At 37.2% G+C, this 27927-nt stretch overlaps 1 protein-coding gene across 2 annotated transcripts in view; it reads left to right on the forward strand.

Annotated features, from left to right (window-relative positions):
- EPHA3 (EPH receptor A3) overlaps nt 1-27927 on the forward strand; it is a 229741-nt gene that overhangs the window by 63092 nt on the left and 138722 nt on the right. For both annotated transcript variants that reach the window (XM_088144517.1, XM_088144518.1), the window contains exon 3: nt 18180-18840. In XM_088144517.1, the coding sequence (XP_088000643.1) occupies nt 18180-18840 (661 nt within the window). The remainder of the gene's footprint in view (nt 1-18179; nt 18841-27927) is intronic.

The following is a 27927-nucleotide window of genomic DNA, read 5'->3' on the forward strand; positions in this document are numbered from 1 at the left end:
AGTCATCTTTATCAGAAACACAAATAATTTGACATGTAGTAACTCAGAGGCTAACCTTTGGCCAAGGAGATCCCGAGGGACAATGATAGTCTGAAGGTTAAACCACCTCCTACCCTTGGAGTGTTCCTGAACTGTTGCCAAGGTCATAGGCAGGGCATTATATAAGATTGTATGGTTGCCTACAAGAGTTCTGTCTGGTGTGCAAATAAGGACTTTCACTGCAGTCTCATGAGGTCTGCAGTTTTGCCAGGGAGGCACAATTCATCAAAAGTCAAACAATGAAATCTTTATGTGGCTTTCTCCCAACTTTCTTACTCATTCCCTTGTGCAGAATTAAACACAGAGGAAAGAGTTAAACACACTTGTAGAAACATGCTCCTGGCAGGGTTACATTTAGCTATGTGTTAGTAAAGACAAAGAAAAAATTCTGCAGTATACACCTCATTCATTTTTTACCTTAGAATAATGTCTAATTGATTACTTACTCGGGTAAATTAGATTTTGTTTTAATCCTGTAAAATGCATACAAGGATAACTGTCAAATACAGATATTTTGAAAGGGAGAATGTTGGGTTTTTACTACTTTATATATGAAATCTCATGATAATTAGGCAATAACTGTCATTGCGTTCTTTGTTTTAAAAATAATTTATTGGGGATATAAGTGCATTCAGGAGCATATATGTGTTTTGTAAAGCTTTTTCTTTTTCCTTTTGATTTGCACCTTACCTATTTGCAATAACATTAGCTATTGTTGTACTAGGTGCCAAGCTCTTTCTCATAAAAAGCACCTCCCTGCCTGAAAAATATGTGATTTTATTTTAGATGAATCTTTAATAAAGCCATTTCAACAGTTGTTATATTAGGCGCTACTTTGAGAGTGCAATTTTGATGTGGACTATCTAACCTGGCATGATTCCATCTAGGAATGAGCATTAGCAAGGGAAGCCCTCTTAAAAATGCCCATCACTTAAAAGAAATTTTGCAAGGCATAGCTGAGGACATTACATGTTTTTCCCAAATGGTGGAGTGCCACCTATCCATCTGCTTTAAATCTCCATGGCCAAAAGAATTATATCCCATAATATTGTATATGCTTCAAGTGAAGTGAATTTTAAAGACCTGACTCTTTCCTCAGGACCTGAGCTACATAGAGTGTGTATCTGCTGTGGATAATGTTTATGCTGTCCAAATAGCCAAGGTTTTTTTTTGACAGTGGGGGGATTGGCTTCCTTGGTACAATTATCTTTTTATTAGAGGTTTTAGTATACACTTCTGCTTTTAATCTTTGTAAGCCAATCAAAGGCAGACCTAGAAATTTTGTTTGTTTGTTTATTTACAAAATGTGTAGATTGTTCAACCTGTCATGACTCTGGATAGCTGACAAACTACAACAGTGAAAATAACTCAGAGCAAAGAAATATATCACCAAAAGAGAAAGTCTAGAAAAAAAGCCAACAGCCATTCAAAAATAAAACACCACATGAGGGGTTTTTCATCTAGTCTGACCCATAAATAAAGTAATACAGTTGAAGGAAACTCCTGGAGAACTGGTAAAAGTGCCAGAAGACTGGAGAAGAGCAAAAATGGTACTAGCCTTCAAAAAGGGGGAAAAAGAAACAGCAAACTTCTTACCAGTTAACTTGATATCTGTACTAGGCGAGATAATAAAACAGCATGTCTGTGATCACGTTTAAAAGAACACTAACATTAAGAAGACTGCATGATTTTGTGGAGAATAACTTGCATCAGTCTAACCTTATCTCTTTTTATTGGCCCTTGGCTAGATCAAGGAAATGGTATACGCGTGGTATACCTTGATCTCAGTAAATATATCAGTAAATGGTTCTCCGTCAACCTTAAGGGAAGTATTTAGGGTCATCCCTGAGCTATTCACCATCCTGATAGATCATGTAGAGAATGAAACAGAAGGTGTGCATGTCACATTTGCAGATGAACCAAGCTAGGGGGATTGGCTAACACCTTTGAGAACAATATAACCATTTAGAAAATCTCAACTGACTTGAACATCCAACAGGATGCTATTCAATCCTGCATGTCAGTATGAAAAATAGGTACAGGATTGGGCAGACCAGCCTTCATGAGAGTGTGTGTGAGAAGGCTCTAGTCCTAGTGAACCATCAGCTGAACATGAGAAAGCAGTGTGATGCAGCATCTTGGTGCAATTTTGGACTGCAATCCAAGCAGTGTGTTATTGGGCAAGAGATCACAGGAGGTAATAGTTTTCATTGTACTCTGTGCTGTTAGAACACATAGAATTACTGTGCCCAGTTCTGAGCACTGAACTCTAAAAGGGACGTAGAGAGGCTGAAGTAGGTTCAGAATAGAGCTGCCTGGATGTAAAAAGGGTTTGGAAACTAAGACCTGTGAGAAGCAGTTTGAGGAGCTGGGCATGTTTAGTTTGCAAGAGAGACTAAGGGAAGCTAAAGTAGTGGTCCACCACTATCCAAAAAGCTGTCATGCAAGAAGCTACAGGTTGAAACTAAAATAAAATTCAGGATGAATATTAAGAAGAATTTACTGAAGGTAAGCAATATTAAACAGAGGAAAGATCTGCCTAGAACTGTACTGGGAATTTTCAAACTGGAACTGAATGGAGATAGTTTAATAGCTTCCTGCATGGAAGAAATTGCATAAGATGTCTTGAAAACTAACTCATACATTCTATGATGCCATGAGATGAGTTGAGTCAAGGCTCTTCTTCTCATTCCTCTACAATGAAGCTTTTTGCAGGTAGATTAATAATTCTTTAGCTTTTTAAAAGGTTTATTGGGTTTTAATTGTTTCATATTCTGTTTCTGCTTTTAGCCACCTGGAGTGTCCTATGGATGGATGAATAAATAAATAGATATAAATACATGCAATAAATATTGTTTATCAACTTTGGGATTATTTTTGTGATTTTTAGAGGTCCATGAGCACTTTAAAAATGCTACTCATGGAACACTTAATTTAAAAGCATATTCAAGATCCAGTTTTGACACTTCTGCATCAATAAACTACAGTGGACTGTTGAATATGAACTTTGGGAATTTGTATTGCATTCCAGTTAGTAGCTTTTTATGTGAGAAATATGCTGTTTGCTTAACTGCCTCTTGTTAATCACACATCAATATTTTGAGGTGGGGGGGGTTGCTTACGAAAAGGGTCAAAATGTGGCTTTCTTACAAAGCAGGAAGGGCTTATGAAATAAATTTGTAATAAAATTGGACAAAAGCTCACAAGAATGAAGACTGATAAATGTTACTGTTTCCTAAAGAATGGGTGAAAACAAATTTTGGAAAAATATGAGCTTGCTGAGAACAGTGTAGGAATTTCCTCAGACTTGATTCATACCAATCCATTTATATCTGTGTAGTAGCAATTTTCACAAAAGATTTTTTCATCCTCCTCTTCCTCAAACAGGAGCACCTTATCAACTATATAGTTTACCAAACATTAGTGATGAATGCTGCTTGAATAGTTACCTGATAGTAATTTTTCAACTGAAATGCCTACTTAAGTGAATCTTTCATTTGCTGAAAACTCAGTATGGAAATTGTTCCCTTTCCCCATACAAGGTCCTTTATAAAGCTCTTTTGATATATGTCAAATACAAAACTTTGCATCAAACCCCTTTTTTACTTGCCTAATATAGAGGTAGGTAACTTGATGCCTAAAGGCCTTATTTATTTTCTTGAAATAGAGGGTCATGGAAAGTTGAGCCCATAAGGTAGAAATCTAGAGGTTGAAACTCTTCTTTCCCAGAAGCCATCAGGTTTTTCACATCCTGTTCTCACCACCTATTTTGTGGTAGCAGCTTGATAGTTTCTGCTACTACCACCTATCTTCCAAGGAGATTATCCTAGCACAGAGAGGGGTGTCTTACAACCTATGTTGCAAATAAGAGTAAACCCCCAAAAATGATATAATCTTTATAATGCAACCTCTGGGTTGTGTAGTATAGAAGCATGGTATCTATAGGATTTAGGTCTTTCCTCTTTGGGGAGAAAGAGAACAAGTTGAATTAATGGTAAAATGTAAAATGTAAACGTATGATGTTGAAGTAGATACATTACAGAGCTTCCCATATCATGGGCTACAACAATTCCAAATGAGTTAAACAAGAACAATCCAGATGAAAATACAATCTTCCAAATAAGCCACAAGGTGGCCCTGAACAGGTTACAAATTAATATTGCAGGTTACAAGAAGATTCTATAGAAAAATTATAATTTTGCAAACATGGACTGAAAGATAACTTGTACTGATACAGTGACATAGTTACTTCTGTTAAGCTCCAGCTAGTCATAATTATGCTGGGGAAGAAGAGAACTGTAGCTTAGGATAGACAAGGAATAGGTAAGAGAAACTTAGATAATTTAAATGAATTCAGATAGATTGTATCATAGGACATTAAAGGAGGTAGCAGAGGTGATTGTAGAACTGTTCTCACAGTCTTTGATATTCTTGGAAGCTAGATGAGAACCCAGAAGACTGGAGGACAACAAGAAGAGGAAGAGGAGGAACCAGGAATTTGTCCCTAACTTCAAGAAGGGGAAGGGGAGGAACCAGGAAACCATAGACTTGTCACCTTTATACTGGGCAAAGTCCTTAAACAGACAATTAAACAGCATTTATATAGCATGCTACAATTAACAGAAGCCAGCATTAATATTTCACAAACAGCTGTGCCACACTAACCATATATCCTGTTTTGATAGAGTTACTAGTTTAGTAGATCTGGAGAATGTTATAGAATGAGTGGTGTCTGGACCTCAGGAAAGATTTTGACAGTGCTTGTTGCTTCTACAGCTGTGGAAGGTTACTGAAATAAGTGACAGTGCCTGTTGATATTCTCTTACATAAAATAATAAAATAGAGACTAGATGATACTACTGTTACAGTTAGTTACAGTTAGACTCACAGTTGGCTGAATGACCTCCTCCACAGAGTGCTCATGAATTGTTCTACTTCAACTGGAGTGTCATAGGTCTTAGTTCTGGGTCCCGTGCTGTTCAACATTTTTATCAGTAACTTGGATGAAGGAACTGAATGTACACTTATCAAGTTAACAGATAAGCTAGAAAGGGTGGCTAATACTTTAGGGAACAGAGAAAAGGTTAAGAAAATTCTAAGGCTTGAACAGTGGCTGAAATAACGAAATTTAAGAAGAAGAAATGCAAAGTGAATGTTCCTTTCTTCATTTATCTGGACTTTCCCCAAATCCCTGGAGATTCCAAATTTTAATCAGAGGCTGTGAGGAATGATGATAGTCTCATGCTTTTTCCAGCATCAACCCACAGACTTCAACAGAATTGTGCCTCTGCTTTAAAATTACCAAAACTTTTTGATAACCAGTTGAGGGAAGGGGTGGGTATCTTTATGTGACTCAGAGGATCTTTCCCCCTTATGGGGGAAAATGTCTGGCATCCCCTTATGGGGATGAACGTCTGGCATGAGAAATTAGCAGGTATAGATAAGTATGGAGGTAGCTGTTACACACGCTGCTCCCAGGTTCAGCTTATGGTCACTCACTCACACACTCACAGCCTGTTGAGGCACGCGGATCTTGTCAGCCCCCCTTGCTTTCTACCTGGGTTTTCCAGATAGGTGCAGCTGGAGCAGACAGACACACAGCCCTGGTCAACAGCGGGGAAATAATTGGGGATACACACAAATCACTTCCAACCAAACACTGAGGCACAAGAGGTTCTTTGTAATACACGGAGACCCAGTGAATTTAAAGTAACAGCAAAACTTTACTGGTTGCAAGGTACATTTGCTCTTTCTCATCACACACACATGCGCTCATCCACACTTACCCACATCCTTCCCAACTAGGCTGCCAGGCACTAGCTAGAGGTATGGAAGCCGCCAAGTCTGGATGACTCAGATGACCAAGACAACTCAGAGTGGGTGGGCTTTGGGACCCCTTTTATCCCCAAAAGTACAAGTTGATGGGATTGGGGTGAGGGCTTCCATGTGCTCAGGCCCAACTTCTTCTTTCTGGTTCAGGTCATGTGCTCAGGTCCAACTTCCTCTTTCTGGTTTAGGTCCTTTGTTTTTTTCCTTAACAACTTGCTTCCTTCTTATCTACCTCCCTGAAGGGATCTCACAGATAAGATTCCTGGCTTTTGTCCTCTCTGCTTACGTGCCTGCTTCATCTTTAGGTTATGGCAGCTTCAGCCTAGTCTCACATAACCTTAAAGATGGAACATGATAGAAGTTGTTACATAAACATCAGTTTAATCCAGAAAAAGAGGAACAGTGAGAAAGAAACAAAAAACTTTCCCATCTTGGTATTGGGGGAAGGGGAAGAGAAAGAGAGAGAACAACTTTGGTCAGGTTTTCAATAGGTTCTGTTTCCAGACCTGGCCTACCTTGAAAGAATGACAGTAAGCAGGCTTCATTCATAACAGTATGATTCATGCAGTTCGCCACTCCCTTGTACTGTAGTTCCACATATTCTTCAAAAAGTATTTCAAATCTTCATGTAGGCTTTTGAGAAGAGATGCAGGAAATTTACAAAAAGAAAAGGAAGCATTTCCCTCCCTCTGTAAACACTTTTCTGCTTGACCTCCACTGGATATAACGCCGTATTTTCAGCCAAACGAGCATGTCATTATTTTTGCCTTCTCAATCTGCTAGCCCATCATTCTCTCTCCCCCCAATTATACTGAATATGTTGCTGTGCAATAGATTTATGCTTGAAGTCTGCATTCTGTAAGTTATCTATTAGATCAAAATATACTAACCTTTTTTAAGCTAAAGGAAGTAGATAAAGCTATTGGCAGAAATGTGGATTATAAATAACACACTAAACAAATATACCAGTGAAAGTCTGGCAGGGTAGGTCTGTTTTATAATGCCATGTCATATAGATTATATGTGGCTTATACAAACATGGGATTTTGATAGACAACTATATGGAAGTGCATTTTTTCCTGAATTTTATAATGAAAAGCGTCTCTTGATAGTTTGCTGAAAGACCTTTGCTTTTGGTTGGTTTGTTAATTAGCAGCCCTTTGTATATGTGCTAGTTGGCTTGATGATTGAAGCCATCTTATGTACCTTAATTTTTTTCTGTATGTTTTTATGTGAGTACATACACAGGTCCTGTTTGTGTCATAAGCCTAGTCAGGAGAAAGAAGATCCAGTTATATTCACAGTTGGGAAAGTTTGTGAACATATTTATTTCTGTGGTTCTTTAGTCATAGGACTGCTGATTATATTTATTAGTTCTAAATATTAAACAGCCAGCAGAATTCCATTGTATATAAATAAGACATTTGAGACCTGGAAGTGAGCCATTTCTGATATAGCCAGCTGGTGCTTTTTAAGAGTTTTATTTTAGCACAGCATTAAGTAATCTCGTTGTACATTTGAAGTTGTTTAAAATGACAATAGTAGAATATTGTCAGGCCTAGCCCAAGGAACTCCAAGAGACAATGCAAATTCAGTCCAGTTATGTCTATTAGCTACAACCTCTAGTAAGAATCTTCCCAGACTGAAACCCCATCTCCCAAAGTCACCTAGCCACAACGGTGTGAATTCCTCAGGGAGGTGCCAGTCTCATCCTCTTGTTCCTCCCACGCTCTTCTGGGGAGCTAAGAAAATGTTTATCTCTCTGAGCCTGGCCTTCATAATTACATTCCATCACAAATATGTACTTATTAAAGATTTCTGGGAGTATACCATTGTGTATATTGAAAGTATACTTCCAGAAATGGTATATCATGCACCTGGTAGATATAATCATTACTATTATTATTAGCTTGCTTGCTTACTTCTTTCAAACAGTAAGAATGTCAAAAGCTATTATTTTAGAATGTAAAGATTTTAACCACTCTGAACTGCAATTAGCTTTGATTAGGTCCTTACATATTTTCATGTTAATATGTTTCTCACTTATATATCCTGTAGATCGGTTGATTACTTTAGGCAGATTACATCTTTCTGAAAGGAAGAATATATTAAAGCTGTATTACTCTGCCTTTTATGGCTTCAACTGTTATAAAATTATCTTCATTATATAAAGCCATGGAAAAATTAGAATATAATTATTTCCCTTTTTTATTACATTTATCCACTGTAAGTTGATTACTGTTATGTGAGTTGTAGCTCAATTCAGAAAACTGAAAAACAGGAATGCGTTTTGGCTAGAGCCTCCCACCTAGCCTGGGTATGTGAGCATGCATAGATTTAAAGAACATAATTTAATTTAAAGCATGCATAGATTTAAAGAACTTCTGGGCACAAGAAAGATATAGCTTCTGAAGGACCATGTTATGTCTCTTGTAGATAGTGGATAGTGGATGAACAGAGCTACAGAAGGCCACTTTCTCACAAAGGCTAAAATCCCTCATACAAAAGAGCAATCCTGCATGTTTGGAATAGGAACTATAGACTTTCCTGCTATTAGCTAATGAAAGGCAATATGGATTTGAATTTCTTAAGTTTATGACTTTGGCAAAAACATATATGTTGTCAACATCCAAAGAGCCAGAAAGATTGGTATTTCTGTACTGGTGGAACAAAACCAAACCCATCTGTTCTTGATGTTGGTTTGCAGTGCCCACCTGTTGCCTTCACCTCTAACCCTGACATCATGCATTCATTAAATCCTAATGCTCTGTTGTCTCTTCTGTTCACTGCAGGGTGTCTGGCAATTCATCCATGAGGATTTTTTTTTTTCCTTCAGGCAGGTCATGACACAGCTTGTGGGAGGCACTGGGTTAAAAGGTTCCATGTTTTTATTTACTGTTTCTAACACCAATTACTTGGCAACTCAAAAGTAATATTATCAGTTCCCTTCTATTTAGTGAAAAAAGAGTGTTGTTGTATTATAGGGCATCTGCGGTATGAGCATATTGTTGTGGTTATCATTCCATTTTGTGTAGCCCTATTGCCTGAATATGTTTCAAAAGGCAGAGAAACATCAACGTGTGTGCATTTTGTCTTCCCTATGGATCACTTTACAAACTTCTATTAAATGTAGTATAAGAAATAAGATCCAGGTTCTAGTGCACCCTCAGCCACAGAACCTCACTAGAAGTGTTAGGGCCAGTCACTCTTAGCCCAGTGTTGCTAAATGGAAATGGGAGGAGGGAAAATGGGAGGAAGGGAAATGGGAGAAATTGTTGAATGATAAGTGGTATATAAATTAATAAATAAATGAATAACATTCTGAATGTTAGCAAATCTTGTTTACCATTGCAGGGAGCCATGGAGATGACCTTGGAGAAAGTGGTTACAATGTCACGTGCAAAAACTTGCCTTGAAACTGTGAAACAAGGGAAGCATTAAAAAGAGACTCAATTGGCTCCTCCCTTATTCCCTGAGGTTTAATACAGAGGGAAGAGAAAATGTAGCTAAGCTTGCAAGATTCTGATACAATGGTCAAGCTCAATGAAGTATAGTTCTTGTAATCTTGTGGACTCTGTTTCCTGATCTGGTGAACCTCCAAGAGCTGACAGCTATGATATTTCTGTTGCGTGAATAAGTTCAGAAGGTGATGTAAAGTAATTCCACTGACAATAAGCATGCTATGCAATTTTTCACCATGTTGCCTATTTGGAATAAAGAATGATACATTTCCTTCCAACAGCATATCTGGAGCTTGTTAGCGCATGTAGCAGGTCTTCACATTTTATTAGTATCTTAGTATCTGATTGTTATTTATGTTTTGTTATTTATTCCCAAACCCATATTGCTGTTAATTTTTTAGGAATGCAATAGGTTTTGCAAAGTTCAGTCTGTTTTGTTGCCAACTGCTTTCCAAATGTAAGCTTGAGATAAATATGGTTGATAATTGGAGTAGTCATAGTGTCAACTAGCAGCAAATATGCAGTCATTTTGCAAAGAATTAGATATTTTAAAATGTGAAAAATATAAGGTAAATCTTCTAGTTCAAAATATTTATTTTAAGAAAATTATTTAAACATAATAGTAGCTCTGTCTTTCTCCTTGTAAAACTCTAGAAGTATTTTATACATACTGTAGTTGTTAAATAGACTGTGTCTTATGGATTTTCTTCTCCAGTTCTATTTTGTGTAATGGTAATGAAATGTCCGTAACAAATGATGCATACACCTGGCCATATTTTCTGGTGAATAAATTTATATAGAACTCCAGGATAACATTATTTCTGATGCAGAGTTCTATGACACTATATGAATCTCTTTCATATTTTCTGTAAGGTTGCATATCTTTGTGGCTGAATGTTATCAAAGCTTCATGTGAATCTTACATGAAGGGATATAATATAATATATATATATTATAATATATTATATATTAATTTATATAAAGGGAGTGTGAGTGAACAAATAATATTGAAGTTGATATTTGCTTCATTTATTTCATACACGAAGTCATCCAAAATGCAGGATGCCAGTATAAAACATCAATCCTTCAAGTTCAAGTAATTCAGTACAATGGATAACTAGTTGCAAGCCAGTTGTGTGACTATTTAATCAGGGCTGAAAGGGGTCATGGCAGACCTGTATAAATCTAAAAAAAAAACTTGATTCCTTTCATCACAGTGAAGTTATCATCATGTAAATTCCAGAGGTACATTATACCTTGCTCAAAATAAGTTTCTGAAGATCTCAGTTAAAAAGTCATTGATGCTGCTCAGTCTAGAGTTTTATTATAGTATTCAATAGAAATCTGTTTTTGTGTAACTTGAAATCCTACAGCATGGAACTATGAAAACAGATCTTGACCATTTTCTGTGTAACATGCTTTCTGGTATTTATTAATTTTTAATGTAACTCCTTCAGTCTTCTCTTCTCAAGGCTAAACTTGCCCAGTTCCTTCCATTTTTCTTCATAGAATTTAGTTTGTAGTCTTCTGACAAATAATTTTCTAACAATTCTGAAGAAGGTCATACCTTTTTCTCTACCATTCAGATTTTAGGATACAGAGTAATGGATTTAATCTAGAGGAAGAATGTTTGTGAAATATAGGAGAGAAAAAAAGAACGTTCATACCATAAGAGCAGTTCAACAGTTGAATACATTGCTTAAAGAAGTGATGGGTTTCTCTTTGCTGGATGTGGTTAAATAGAAGCTGGAAAACTATCACTCAGGAATGTTCCTCCCAATGGCCTAAAGCAGGATGGGCAACATTTTTGTGCCAGGGCGGCAGTGGTGGCTGCTGCTGCTGCTTCTCCTCCTCCTTCTCCTTTTTCTTCTCCTTCTCCTCCTTTTTCTAATGGTCCCAAAGGGTCAGGGGTAAGTCCTAGATTTTCCATAAGAAGACTTCAGACCTTCATGAGACTCAGATTATGAGCCTCCACTCCCAAGATCTCATTTGATAAAATGACTGCATGTCACATCCATCTTAGAGAGATGTATAAATCAGGTTGAGATAGGAAAGTCATAGATTTGCCAGAATTCCCTTCATATTTCTTAAGCAGAGAGAAAAATGAAATTGGTTCTGGACAGCTACAGTTGCTGCTACTGCTACTACAGCAATTGGATCTTGGGATGGGAGAAGTGCAGGATCAGCTGGTTGGGAAACCTCTGCCCATTTGCTGAGCTGTGTTAATTGGTCCCAGGTTGCTATTTTGTTCTACCACTGTTCCATTTGACTCTGATACTGGGATAGGTTTTGGCAACTTGATCTGTGGTCAACAGATTTGTCAGAGGCTCGTAGCCATGTTTAGTCCTGGGATCTTGAGTATATTTATTGTTTCATAGAATTGGGAGGAATGAGAAGCTGATCTTATGTGAAGCTTACATCCAGGCCACTGTAATATATCTCTCTTTAGAAGATTGTTCTGGAGCTGTCATGAGAAGGCAAGGACTAGGCTTAGATAGATAAATGGTGTTTGTAAACCCAAATAACAACAACAAAAAAGCTACTACAGAGTAGGATAAACTAGCTATATGTGTGTATGTGTGTATGTATTTGTCTGTTGGTCTGAAGGTTAAATTCCTAAGTTTATTTGTCCCACTACTTCATTCTAATGGACTGCTTGTCACTCTTTTCTCAGAATGGGCTGCTGATGCTATCTACACAAGTTTTACATAATTGTCTTGCCTGTTCCAGGATATTTACTTTTCACCTTGCCAACTCCAGCCCTCACATACGTATGACAAGACTTGATGTAAGGGTTTGATGCAAGAGCGATAAGGATTCCAATAACTGCAACCTACTTAAACCCACAGCTGCAGATTCCATGTTATCTGAGAAAAGACCAGCCTCTATGCCATTACACCAATACTAAGGGGAAAAGAATCCAAAAGTCACTGCTCTGATGTACACAGATACATTTTGCTTCTAAAGGAAACAGCTCACCTGCTGCAACATTCTTGTAACATTCTTACTTTCATCTTAATAAGCTTGCTAATGACAACTCTGAGATTCTTCCTTGAAAAAAGATTTACTTTTGGTTCATGCAGCTGCCAGCAGCCTAATATGTTCCCTTTCAACATACTCTTCCCACTTTGTGCTTTGTTTATTTTTACCACTAACTGCTTCAGTTTTGTGTTGTGGATTCCATATAATTGCTGTTGAAGGAATATATTTGTAAAGAGCAACAGCAAATGTCTTCTTGCCCTCCCAAATAACAACCATCTGCAGGATCACCCCTCAGCACGATGTACCCTTGTAGCAACTTTGCTTTTGCCTCATTCTTTATGTGTTATGTCTATAATGGAAGCATCTGCTGACTTTGTCTGGGCTTGGAGTAAGTAATGTGCCTGATTAGAACTTGGAGGGAAAACTATGAGGGAAAACCAGGCATGCAAATTGCTATGAGAAATCAAAGAAACATACCAGAAGAAAGCAATAGCAGAGCACTAATGTACTGTTGCCAAGAAAATTACATGGCTGTGTCTGCAGAATCATTGTGAGTTGAGTTCAACTTGAAGGATCCTTCCTTCCTTCCTTCCTTCCTTCCTTCCTTCCTTCCTTCCTTCCTTCCTTCCTTCCTTCCTTCCTTCCTTCCTTCCTTCCTTCCTTCCTTCCTGTATTTAACATATCTGAATGCTCCTGCAATCAAAAATTACTCTCGACAGCTCACATTGAAATATACAACATTAAAAAAAGCCCATACAAAAATTAAAAAATAGGAGCTACTATATGTAACAGGAGCTTAACTTTGAATGTTGATGTTTACAATGATGTCACAAATGCTAAAAAGTGGTAGGACGTAATGAAATGAACAAGCTTTTAAGTGCTTTTAAAACTGTCCGGAAAGCTATTTTTGATAAGCAAATAACTAATTCACATATTTACAAGGTTGGGAAATGTTGATTGCAATTATTATACAATCATTGTGACTATGCTTTCTTAATCAACCTCTGAAATGGTTGGTCAAGATTGATTGATTATTTGATTGATTGATTGATTTATGGGACTTATAGGTCCACCAATCTCATATAGCAATTGACTGTGCACAAGAAATAATATTGCTAATATGAGATAACAATGGTGGGAAACAGCTGTTTAACTTCTTTATGCTCCAATTAACTTTTGCTAGGCTTACATTGTGGGCAAAAATTGTTTTCAGGAAATTTAGTGATCCACTAAATTTTTCTACTTTTTTTTTTCCTTTTGAGTACGTATAAATTGCCTGGGACAATTTAGCATCTGATATGATCACATGTTAAATACATTTACCATGTATTCTACTACGAAACAAAAAAAGATTCCTCTGTCACTGTTACTTAGGCTTATCACTACTTTACCTCTTGGGAGTCTGTTTCCTCATTATGTTATTAGGTAAAAGTGTACTGATCCCACTCATTTTAGTCATGGTTGTACAAAAGAGTTTCCTGATAGACTGCCTTTTCCAACACACTGACACACTCACTTATCTTTTCTCCGTATTTCAATCAAATGTGTGTTTCTTATACTAAAGCAAATATACCTCCTTAGTTAAAAAGCTATTTCTATCTTCATATATATAATATTACTCCAATCAGTTGAATGTTGAGCTAACCACTTATAATTCCTTGCTCTTTAAATTAAAACATACTGGAAGATGAATAAAGTTGTATATGTATGTATGTATGTATGTACTGTATGTAAATATCAGTTAACGAGCAGTATAACAAACTATAAATCAAAGCAAAGTGATGATCAATATCATATAACAACATCAAACAAAGATTAAAATTAGTTGCATTAGTTTTGCCTCATGCATTAAATTCAGCTTTCACTTGATTTTTTGTTCATATATATGCTGTTTTCATCATCATTTCATGTATGAACTGAACAGTTGTACACAAAGTGGCAGGTGATAAGATAGCTGAGAGACTTCATCTCAATCTTCTTTATTTTTATTTCAATTGCCCCTGATTTTGTTTAATTTCTAGAATTTCTGAAATAGATTTTAAATTGGTAAATACAGTTTGCCACTGTTTTAGATTCATTTGGTTTATTTCTACTGTTTTTTGCCTTTACAAATGTGCAAATATAAAATTCTTCAGAAAAGCAAAAAGTGATATTAACAAGCTGCAGGTAAAACTCTATATAAAAGAACATTGGTTCACTAATAAATATGTAGATTAATTTGAGATATGTTTTATCAATGAACATAAGTGCATATCACTAAAACACTTCACAAAATAAGAATCATTTAATCAAAATAAGATTGTTGTCTATTTTATCAAAGAATATTGTACACTGGTAATAGGAAGTAGATGACAGTTATGAGTGAATCAAAAGTTCTGGTTAAGAATTCATGCATAAGAAGCTATGAGGATGGTATAAAATCCATATGAAGCTTTCCTTAAGCTTCAAGAGAGATACACAGATGCTATATCATGTCATGTAACATAATGTCATGTAATGCTCACTGTTGAAGTGGTGGGGGATTTTTTTTTTTTTTTTTTAATAGTATATGTCCTGTGTGATTCCCCCCCCCCCCCCCCAGTTACATAGACTACCAGGAGGCACCATGTGACCAGTTTTGCCCTTATTGGATTCCTCAGACATAGATAACTAGATATTATTCTATGGGGTTCAAGTCCTCTACTGGGAGTTGAACTCACAGACCTTCACACATGTCTATATATCCAGATTCTGACGCTCAGTGGTTTTCAGGAAGGGATATATAGAAGCTATTAGTACAGTGTATACAGTCTGTCTTCCTTTAAGCTCTCAAAGCAAAGAAATAGATGTTACACATGAATGACTCTATGACATATAGAAACACAATACCCAAACATTGGGTACATCTTCCATAGACCACATAACATAGAATCTTAAAACCAAAAGAAAATTGGTTTAAAAATTTGGAGCTCATTTTTAATTATTTGATATTCATTTATCCAGGAGTATTTGAGGAATAGTTTGAAATGCTTTAAGATATCTCTAGGAGAACAATTAAGTGTCCCTAGTCAAACAATTTAAAAAAAAAGTCTGATTTAAACATGATTTTCTCCCAATTGTATCAGCCAAATTGATAAAATATTATTCATTTTGTACCAGAAGGCAATGTGATTGAAAATACTACTGGCTTATGAAGTTTCATAAAAAAGCCTATTATTAATAATGCCTCCACATAATAAAAAACTGTAATATAGAAGGCTATAAGTCAACTTTAGTCTTAAGAATTGCAAGATCATTCACAGTTATAAAACTGAGTAAAGCCAGTTTAAATATGTGAACTGGGTCAACTTACAAAACAGTATAAGTCCTAATCCTATATCACAGACAAAATCAATACTGGGAGATTTATTAGAAAAACTTTAGCATTGACTACTATTTTGTGTATTTTGCTATGTTTTCAAAGAGTATCAACCACAGTCTATTATAATTTTGCAGACAATTTGGTGTTTATTATAAATTAATGCAGTAATATTTGCTTATTACTACAATACCTTTAACTGAAAATAGAGTGGTGGTTTTGGTTTTTCTGTTTATACCTTTGAAAGTTCAGTTTAAAACTTTGAAAATGTAAAAAGGTTGAGCAAAGTAAATAAGTAACAAATGCACTCAGTGACCTATATTGTATTTTACTTCTGTATGTGCCAATTCATTATTTGTGGTGTAACCTTATTATAATAAGAAAGTAACTCTAAATGTATTAGAAGGCTGTTTAGCAGGAAACAATGCACAAATGATTTTATATCAATAGGTACCGACAAACAATAATTAAACTCCAAAAATATTAAATTCCTCAAGAAAAGTGGAAACAGTTTAGTAAACAGTTACCAGTTGCTTTAGAATGCTTTAATTATTTCTCAATAAATCATTTTCACACGGAGAACATATGGATAGATTTGTTTCGTAGGTTTTAGTACAGAACTTTTAGCATATGTCTTATGTGAGATAATGTGGATACAACTCTATGCTCAATCAATATTAGTCAGAAGCACAAAATTGGCTGCAGAAATAAAATGCAAGTTAGCTGTCAGTCAACTTGTTCACAGCATATTTTACAACCTCCTGCTAACCACCAGTCACGAAGTTATTTTTCTGGCTTTAGACCTCCACATTAGGCATGCAGGGGGTGCAGCGATTCAAAACTGTCTGTCCGTATATCTTAAAACAATCTCCCAGGTAATTTTCTTTTTCTTTTGTAGAGTAAAATAAAATTTGTTGCATTTTGTAAAGTAAAATATTTTTTTAAAAAAATCAGGGTTGTTTAGACATTTTAAGTTACAAAAGAGTTGACATTGACTTGATGACACTTAATCAAATAATCAAATGTTTGTGTTATTTACCTACCTTTCTGAAAGAAATCTAAAAGTCAAGGGGTCTAACTTTGACTGGATATGACTGGAATTGTTTTCTAAGATTACTGTGAAAGCCACAGTCCATCACTGAACTAATCAAACTAAAATTCCTGAGATTAATTTATTCAGTCTCACTGTTAAACCTTTTTTTTTTTAATTCTAAAATTACATAAATAGATTTTTGGGTTATCTCATTATGCCTATTAGTTATGTGTATCCCAACTTATCTATATGACAACTGATATTTAAGTACTTCATTCTGTAATTGTTTAGAAAATATGTTTTAATGTTTTATTTTAATAGCAGAGAGCATATTAATTTATCAAATGTTGGAAACTGAATTATTACATACATTAGGATCAAAAGTACCATTCATTTGTGAGTAAACTTATTGGGAATAATGGATAATTTTTGTAAGAATTAAAGTTTAAGAATGCTTGAGGAATGCTTAATTGTATTCCTTCAATAAGAAAGGGAAAATAATAATCCTTCATATGTTGAAGTTTTCCAAATTTTAAAATGCAGATTTTGCATTTTAAATATATTTTAGAATTAATTAGCATGGTTCAGAATTCCCAAAGCACCCAAGAGTAGAGAGCAAGTGTTTTATATTTCCTTTTCTTGCTTAATAAAACCAAGTTTCAATATTATCAATTTCTCTCCTTCCCGCCAGGCCCTGTTTGTTATTACATAACTATAAACAATAAATGGAAATAAAGTCAAAATACTGTAACCCAAATTTTAAAATAAGAACAAATATTAATACTTATTAAATTAATATGTATATTTTGTTCACATCTACTGTCATAAATAGAATACTAGAAATTTAACAAATGAACACATTCATTCATTTTGGACTATTAGAAAAAAAAAACAAAATTTATATTGGAATAATATTTTTTGAGAACAATGCAAAATATAGGATGCAGGTTTTGTATGTAAATATTCCTCTTTGGGATATATTATTCCAAATATAGCATAAAAAAGGACAGGAAGAGAGACAAAAAATGTGTTAGTTTTTAAGCCATACTTTGTTGTGGTCATAGATGGAATGTGGAGTCTGAAGACATTGATATGAGTTCCTTTCAAGTGCAGAAATTGTCTTATAATGCACCATGACTCTCCTAAATATTTCTTAGAAAAAGAAGAAAGCAAATAGCTATTGTTTCTGTCATCAATTAAAGTCAAATCAGTTTCTATCCTGAGGTGAGATATAAAAGTTCTTTCTGATGTGGTTGTTTTTCCATGTATTAATACTAACATGCTAGAAATTTTTATTACAAAATGATAACTACATACTGTACATCAGTAATCAGGACATCTGGTCATTATGCCTTCTGAAATTATAAGATCTTTCTTTGGTAATTGTATGTGACCTTCCAAGAGATACTGCATTACCGTCTTGTAATTTATTATCACTGATTATTAGGGGCTACTTATACTGCTTTTTTAGCTAACTTATTTTTATGCTTCTTTTCAGTGGGAAGAAATAAGTGGTGTTGACGAGAACTATACTCCAATCAGAACTTACCAGGTCTGCAACGTTATGGACCACAGTCAAAACAATTGGTTAAGGACAAATTGGATACCACGCAATTCAGCTCAGAAAATCTATGTGGAGCTCAAATTTACTCTGAGGGATTGTAACAGTATTCCATTAGTTCTGGGTACCTGTAAGGAAACTTTTAATTTGTATTATATGGAATCTGATGATGACTATTCTGTCAAGTTCAGAGAACACCAGTTTACAAAGATTGATACCATTGCTGCCGATGAGAGTTTCACTCAGATGGATCTTGGGGATCGGATTCTTAAACTCAATACAGAAGTTCGTGAAGTGGGACCTGTGAGCAGGAAAGGATTTTACTTGGCTTTTCAAGATGTGGGTGCATGTGTTGCCTTAGTATCAGTGCGAGTATACTTCAAAAAATGCCCTTTTACTGTAAAGAATCTGGCCATGTTTCCAGACACAGTACCTATGGATTCCCAGTCACTGGTGGAAGTGCGAGGCTCTTGCGTTAATCATTCCAAAGAGGAAGACCCACCCAAGATGTACTGCAGTACTGAAGGAGAATGGCTAGTTCCCATAGGGAAGTGCTTGTGTAATGCTGGCTACGAAGAAAGAGGCTACACCTGCCAAGGTAATAGTAACATGACAATTTATACTTTTTCAACAGGAATGGTACCACTCTAAGGTAGTAAGGGAACCCCTGGTGCAGAAATACACTGGGCCATCAGGCCAGCATCAGCAACTGCATTTCTCTCTACCACACCCAAACTATTCTCTACCTTTAAAAAGATAGAGAAAGCATTGTTTGCTATCTTTGCTGTGCTTGAGAAGTAGTGTAGTGAGGAATAAAGTATTAGAAGGAAACAGTGAATGATGGGGAGAAGATAGAGAGGTAACATTGCAACAGCAGTTAGGAACTGTCTAGGCTTTGGGGCTCTTAGCTTCAATCCTGATCTGATCCTAAGACGCTAACAGTTTTCAGTGTGTTATTTGAGCTCCCTAGTTTTAAAAGCAGGTGAAAAGACAACCATATTGTCTTTGTGGTTGTGGTTGTCACATCTCCCTGCCTGTTGTATTTTTGTTTTTGCTGCCAGCGCTTTGTGGACTATTGCTTGCAATGGAATTTTCCAGCCAGATACGCCAAGCAAGATTTGGACACTGGGGTTTTGGGGATATTAGTGGTAGTGGGGGGGGGAGGGGAGAATAGCAGCAGAGTGGCAGTCTGCTGTGGACCTTTTTCCCCATAGAGCCTGTTCCCTTGTCATCTCCTTGTTATCCCTTTGCCATTCCTCTGTTATCTCTTGCTCTCCAATTCTGGCTGCTGGTTTAGGTGCCTTTGTATGTCTGGTGGTTTGTATGGTTCTGCTCTTGGTATGAGGGCCTGGGGACGGTTTTGGTTGGGTTGGGTGATGGGAAGCAAACCATAGCCACAGGATGAGGGTATTTGGGTGGGGCTCCTGGTGGGTGTTAGTATGTGTGTGTGTGTTGTATGTGTGTTTGTGAGGTGTGTGTCTGCATCTGTGTTTGTGAAGTACATGGGGAAGGTGGGGTGCTGGTTACCCTGATGGTGCTGACAGCCGATGGAACTGAAGTGGCTCGAGGTGCCTGGCTTCCCCTCCCTGGGATGGATGTAACTGATTGTTATGGGAGGTCCTGGGCCTTGGGAATGGGGGGAACCTGGAGGGGAAGATGATGCAGCCTTCTGGGAGAAGGGGGCAGGCCACAGTAATAGGGTGGTGATGAGCATGGGGAGATGTGGTGGGAGAAAGCTGCCTCCAGGACAAACAGGACCAATGCTTTATACCAATCTCAGTTTCCAGCTCCTTGGTCTCAGCCCTGGTGCCCAGGCAGCAGACCTTCAGAGGCCCTGGCTTCTGGCTGCTCCCTCTGAATACCAGGTCAGTCTGTAATAAGGCCTTCCTCATCTGTCATTTGATCACCAACCTGGCATGCATTACTGAGACTTGGCTGGGACCGGAAGAGGGAGTCCCCCTCTCAGAGATGTGCCCAGCTAGATTTTGAGTTTGGCACTAGCTGAGAACCCAGGGAAGGGGTGATGGTGTGGTTATTGTTATCTGAGAATTGCTTACAGCTTTCAGGGGTGCTGCCCTGCACATCGATGGATATGAGACCCTGTTCATTGAGTTGGGCTCTAGGGATCAGTTGGGATTGTTGCTGTTGTACCACCTCCCTGCTGCATTGCAACTTCCCTACCTGAGCTCCTTGACTCCATTTCCAGTGTGGCGGTGGAGTTCCCCAGACTTATGGTCATGGGGGACTTCAACCTGCCTTCTTATGGGGGTCTCAGGTGGCTCAGGAATTCATGGCCACCACTGTGCCAAAGCTCAACATGGGACAGTGGTCACACACCAGATCTGGTGTTCCTGTTGGAGTAGTGGCTATGAGATCTGCAATTGGGGGGCTTTCAGTGTCCCTCTTGTCATGGTCAGATCACATCCTGATTGCCTTGAGATTCTCTGGTACTGCTATCTACCGCAGGGAGGCTGGGCCCATTGGATTTGTCTCCCCTGGTGACTGGTGGACATGGAGGTGCTTCAGAAGGAGCTAGGGAATGTCCTGTTGTCCCTGTTAATCTGCTGCACAGCCTGTCTGAAGCTTTGGTTGCCGCTCGGAATAAAGGGTGACTTAGGCATTTGGATTGGATAGTACCTATGTGACCTCTCCCCTCTTGAGGATTCCATTACTCCCTGTGGTATGCAGAGGAGCTGAGGGAGATGAAATGAGAGAAGAGATATATAGAGCACTGTTGGTGCTCAACTAAGGACGAACTTGACTGAACATGGGTTAGAGCCAATTTTAAGGCCTACCTTGTGGTGGTCAGGGTGGCGAAACGACAGTACTTCTCCCTTATTGCATCCACAGATTGCCACCCTATAGCTCTGTTTCAGGTGACACGAGCCCTTTTGGGTAAAGGGAGCCCAGGAATCTTTTGTAGGGATGTGTGGAAGAATTTTCTCAGCATCTGTCAGACAAAATCTCTTGGATTCATTCACAGTTGGATGTTGGCTTTGCTGCGGGTCTGAAGAAGATTCTTAGGGTGGAGTCTTGCTCGGTTATCTGGGAACAGACTGAATCTGTTGGGTCTGAGAAAATGGACAGGGTCCTTAGGACTGTGAGGACTGCCTTTTCTTTACATCCATGCCCCTCCTGGCTTATGAAAGCGGCCCAGGTGGGTGGTGTTGGGTGGGTACTGATGATGGTTAATTTTTCTTTGAATGGGGAGGTTGTTCCTTCACTTCTTAAGGAGGATTTGATTCGCTGCCTCCTCAAGAAGCCATTGCTAGACCCCACCATCCTGTATAATTTTCATCTAGTATCTAACCTCCCCTTCTGGGGGAAGGTGATTGAGAAGGTAGTTGTGCAACAGCTTCAAAGGACCTTGGATGTAGCAGATTTTTCTGGATCTTTTTCAGTCAGGATTCAGACCTGGATATGGAACTGAAACGGTATTGATCATGCTTTTGGATAATCTCTGGCATAGGCGGGATGGTAATAATGCATCCATCCTTGTCTTACTTGACCTCTTGGTGGCTTTCAATACTACTGACTGTGGTATCCTTCTGGATAAACTCAGAGGATTGGGGGGGGGGGGGGTGGCACGGTGTTGTGCTGGCTCACCATCTTTCTCCAGGGGCAATTCCAGTTGGTGGAGAACAGAGAGGAGAGATCCTGCCCTTAGCCCTACTGTGTGGGGTATTACAGGGGTTGGTGCTCTTTCCTCTCCTATTTAAATCTACATGAACACTGAGTGAGCTTATCCATCACCATAGAGTGAGGTATCCTCAGCACCAATTGTATATCTCTGCTCCTGGTGAACTAACCAATGCTGTGGACATCTTATCCTGTGTCTGGAGGCTGTGAGGATCTGGATGGGGAACAACAAGCTTCAACTGAACCCTGGCAAGACTGAGTGGCTTTGGATTTTGAGGCCCTCTGGTTCTGGGACTATACCCTTGTTGGTACTGGATGGGTTTGCACTGTCCCAAAGAGACCCTGTACACAATCTGGGGGTCCTACTGGACTCACAACTCCTGCTCAATGAGCAGGTAGCAGTTGTGGCTTTGCACAACTTTGTATTGTGCACCAGTTGCATCTGTTCCTGGACTGTGGGCCTTACCCAGGGTCACTCATGCCCTGGTTACCTCCCGTTTGGACTACTGCAATGCACTCTACATGGGACTTCCCTTGAAGAGTATCTGGAAACTACAGCTGGTGCAGAGTGTGGCAATGTGGGCAGTTATGTGTGTTTCTGGTAGAACACACATTACACCTCTGCTTTGCAAGCTGCATTGGTTACCACTCTGCTTCCTGGTCTAATTCAATGTGCTGGTGTTGACCTTTAAATCTGTTCATGGCATGGGACTGGGTTATTTGAGGGGCCGCCTCTCCCTGATTTCATATGCCATTCCCACTAGATCCAGCAGAATGGGTATGTTATGGGTTCTGTTATCTAGGGAGCTACATGTGATGGGCCCTAGGTGCCTGCATTGTGGAATCTTCTTCCACCAGAGTTGAGGCTGAGCTCATTACTTGAAGGTCCCTCAAGACTTGGCTATGCCAGCAGGTCTGGGATCCCAGGAAAGGGTGAATTAGTGAGGTGGCTCCAGTATTATTAACATCCCTCCATTTATTATTTTTTTCCTGTTTTAGCTCTGCTTTTATAGTTCTTAATGCTTTTTCATAAATATAATGTTTTTTAGACAATACTTTTTAATATATTTATTGTTTTATTGGCTTGTTGCATACTATCCAAAGTCACTTTTTGTGAGATGGGAGGCCATATAAATTAGATAGATGATAGATAGATAGATAGATAGATAGATAGATAGATAGATAGATAGATAGATAAATATTGTGAATTGCTACACAAATTACTTCCAAGATAAATCTTTTTCAAACCAAATGCACGCAGCCAAAAATTATCTAGTTAGTTGAAATTAAATGTGAAATTCAACCACATTCTATCCTAGCTCTTGTTTCCTTTTCCATTATGTTTCTTAGAAGAAGCCACAACAAGCAAGATTACTGTCAAGGTTTTAATCTTAGGTTATGTTCTTCCTTAGATAAGATGTCTACTTTCTTTTGGGTTCCTTAAGATTCTACCAATGCTCAGTCTACTGTTTACTCTGATTTCTGTTTGTTTGCTAGCTTGCTTTACACAACCTATTTTTAAAATATTTTTCTCTCATTATTTCAAGCACTGGCACCTTGTGACCTCATCCGCTATGCAGTAGAAGCAGATGTAACTTTTTGAATTTTGAAATTGTGTGGTGGCTGACATGGGAAAGTTGCCTGTTCATTAAAAGGATACTATGATAAGCAGAGCCAGTCACAAAACATCCATTTATTGAAAGGCTGCTTAGCCCATCTGGGATACTCTCTATCATAATGGACAGACTCTGGACCAGGAAGCATTTCTATCTATATATATGATGTCAGAGCCAGTGCTTTTCTTTGCAACATGCTAGCTTCCTATTTAATGTTTATCACTGTAGGCACATTGTATCCCAAAGAGCCAGTTTGGTGTAGTGGTTAAGTCACCAGGCTCGAAACCAGGAGACTGTGAGTTCTAGTCTTGCCTTATGCACAAACCCAGCTGGTGACCTTGGCCCAGTCATTCTCTCTCGCCCTTTGTCCAGGCAGTTGCCAGGAGTCAAAAACAAACTCAAAGGCATCAAAAATAAAAAAATAAAAAAAAATATATATCCCACCCCAGAATAGTATTTACCTTGAAATTTCTGCCTCTGTTTAGTCCCTTTTTGGCCCTTCCCCCATATGTTTCTTTCAGAGTCATTATTGATATACCTTTCCTTCCTTAGGCCTCTTTGTTCTCTTGTACTTTTCTTCTAGACCTATTTACCAGGTTTTTTGTTTTGTTTCGTTTGTTAGGTTTTTTTTTTTTTTTTAGTATTTGTCTATCTCCTGTTTGAGGTATTAAATCCAACCACTTCAGCCATTTCCCCTTTTCTCAGTGAAGCTCATCTGTAAAAAATGTTTCCTGGGGCACTAGTTCCCTGTGGCGCAGAGCAGTTTCTGTTAACATACCAGTTTACATACACTGAACAATGCAGACTGTTGAGTACTGTGATTATGCTTTTTTGTTTTTCCAGTTTCATCCCTACAAAAACACAGATTAATAATAAGCTTAATTATTTTGTTATTCTTCACTGGAGCATGACAACATCTTAAATGGAAACATGTAAAGCTTAGAATTAATGAAAAAAGAAACAATTTATATTTTAACACAGATCTTACATTTTATATAAAACACATTGCTGTGTTCTTAAAATGAGATTGAATGACTTCAGGTTTTGTTTTTGTTTTTTTAATCTGGACTGTGCATGGGCTAGCCACGAAAGGGGTTTTTAACTAGTGCTAAGCACAGAAATCGTCCAGCATTTTTGGTTCCAATTCTTATTAAATTTTAGAAAATAAAAATATTTCAGAAGTTATTTGAAAGGATAATGGAGTTCATGGGAAGTCTTAAGAGAGGATATAGGTTTCCTTGCCCTTGTTTAGTTGATTAAAGGGTGGGCATGATGTCTTTAAATCATATCTCCAGAAGTCTGAAGCCTCCCACACTTCCCAAGAGGAGACCTCCCAAAAGAACACCTCCCATTGGGCTTTTTCACTAGTGGAGTCCTGCCTTTGAGATGTTACTGGAGAATGTCCACAAAGGATGCTTTTACCCAGTGTCTATATTCACACATGCCCAGCCATTTGCCATTAAACGAATAATTCCTATTGCCCTTATTTGATCTTCTCCACTCCCTTTGCTTATTGCTTTTACTGGAAAAAAAAATCAAATGAAATGAATTGAGGGTTTTTCCTTCAAATGCATATAGCAAGCATGGAAAGTGCATTCCAGACTGAGATTCCTTCATAAGGGAAAAGGGATAAAATCCTTACTTCCAAATGAGAAGCCCAGAATGGATCAGATTCTCATGCTCGAAATTTACACTTAAGAAATTCTTCTCACAACTTCTGTTTACACAAATGGCAGTTCAGTCCAGTTAGACTTTAAAATGAAACCTGAAGTTTGGGGGTGGGGAAATGAAAGTGGTTCTACAAGCATTACACTTATTTTAGGATTTTCAGTTCCGGTATCCAAAGTACATGAAGTCACATGATTTCAAACCTTTTTAATTTCTTTCTCAATGAGGTTTACATTAAAATCTCCTGCCATCAGGAAAGACCAATTGTAAGGAAAAAGTAAAGTTTGATAAGGCAGTCCCATTGAAGGTAAAGACTCTGTTCAAACATTAATTTATTTAAAATGTCTGCACAAATTAAGGCAGACAGATATTCTCTTGGATGTTTATATTACTGGAAGAATCCTATTTTCAGATATTCTATGTATGTGTCATGCTTGCTGATGGGAGTCAGGAAGATTATAAATGTGAAATACAAATACAGATTCAGATCCTGCAATCATTTCTTGCATCCAGTAACATTTCTCTGTTTTCTTTGACTGCCAACCCATTTATTCATCAAGGAGAGCATTGCACAAATGGTCCAGTCACAAAAGTGACAAGATGTTCAGCATGCTCTGGTTTTACCTACAATATCCTGCTGTCCTGACAGCTTTTATCAAAGCTCAAATTTGTCAAATATTTCCACCAGGGTGTGATTTAAGTGGCTCTTTAAAAGCAGTTGGTAACCCAATCCCCACACTGCTGTTGACATCAGTAACACAGCAGGAATTGGAAGGTTTAGAACTACATTCAGTTTTTTGCATTCTTTATGACTGGCCAATGTAGATTCCTTCTCTGCAGTCATCTCCCCTGAAGTTGACAAAATTAAATCTGAATTTCTGTATGGAACTCAGGCAATCAACGGCAATATGCAATCATCTCATTAATGTATGAAAAATTATCATGAGACAGTACTATGTAGTTCACATATTTAGGGAAAAACATGGACATCTGAAAGCATTAGAAATACATCTTACATACAATCTTCATGTATCTCCTTGACACAGAACAAAATTTATAAATTCTGTTGATAATTTATATTTATAAATTTATAAATTCTGTTAATAGTTTATGTAATATCTCTCAGCCCTAGGAAGGAGGCACTGGCAAACCACTTCTGAAAAACCTTGCCAAGAAAACTGCAGGGACTATTTGACTATTCCAGGCAGTCTCCAGAATCAGACATGATTGAATATATATAAATTCTGTACAATATGAAAAAATATATATTTAAAATGTCTGCCCAAATTAAGGCAGGCAGATATTCTCTTGGATGTTTATATTACTGGAAGAATCCTATTTTCAGATACTCTATGTATGTGTCATGCTTGCTGATGGGAGTCAGGAAAATTATAAATGTGAAATACAAATACAGATTCAGATTCAAATACAAATGTGATTCAAATGCAGAATCAAAGAAAACAGAGGAATGTTACTGGATGCAGGAAATGATTGCAGGATCTGAATCTGTATTTGTATTTCACATTTATAATCTTCCTGACTCGCATCAGCAAGCATGACACATACATAGAGTATCTGAAAATAGGATTCTTCCAGTAATATAAACATCCAAGAGAATATCTGTCTGCCTTAATTTGGGCAGACATTTTAAATATATATTTTTTCATATTGTACAGAATTTTTAATAACTTTTTAATATATATATATGTATATATATATATATACATACATACATACATACATACATACATACATACATACATTCAAAAAAGTTATTAAAAATTCTGTACAATATGAAAAAAATGTGGGGAAAAAATATAAGACCTGAGTTTCATTGTAATTTCTTCATGGCTGGATGGAATCAGCATTTCAGATCGTTTCTGAGAATTGGGTATTGTGTTTAATCCAAACTGAAGACAATAGGTTAAATGTAAACCTTATTCTGAAACTCATGTAGCACAAACTTGGAATATTAAATAGTTTTACATTTTGTTATGTCCTGCTTGTTTTTCAAGACCATTTAATTCTGATTTATAACATTCTTCTCAATCAACATCACTGACATGTTATGTTTAAAAACAAACTCTGGGTTTTTGTCCTTGGTATTTTCAGATGACAACCTAATTTGTACAGATATCAAAGATCTGAAATAAATATATGCCTTTAGGGACAAGCTGCTATTAATTGGTTTAGTGATCCTTCAGTTCCATACCAGCCTGGAAACTATTTTACAATCTAATGTATCTGTGTTATAAAATATATTTTATAATGTATAGCCTAGTATTTGCTTTTTAAAGTAAAGAACTGCTAGATTCATTTTGCTTCTTGTAAAAATCTTCCAAGTATTTTGAGCTTGTTACCAGTTCACTTACAGTATGATCCAAGCAACACCTTTAAAATAGACAGGTTTTAAAACATATACAATTACAAGATAAAAGAAACTTACTGCATATTAGTTTGCAGAACAACTATTTAAAGGTCTTTCCAACTGTCTGATGTTAAAGACAAAGCAAATAATGGGAATTAATATTACTGAATCAACTGAGATAATGTTATAATTGTTTATTTTATGGAAAGTGGAAAGTTCTATAAGCCATTCCTGTGGATTCAAGATAGGAGCAGTCATTTCTAGAAGGCATATGTTCCCCGAAAAAAATAAATTCTGAATAAAGATATCAAAAGAATTTAAAGGTATCTTTGGAATTTCTTAAACATCAGAAGTTTAGCTAAACATTGATATTCAGCTATACTCTTTTACAGTA

This window comes from Python bivittatus, unplaced genomic scaffold (assembly GCF_059951505.1).
Source record: "Python bivittatus isolate LINGU-HERP-01145 unplaced genomic scaffold, Pbiv_v1 ctg000350_np1212, whole genome shotgun sequence".
NCBI lineage: Eukaryota > Metazoa > Chordata > Lepidosauria > Squamata > Pythonidae > Python > Python bivittatus.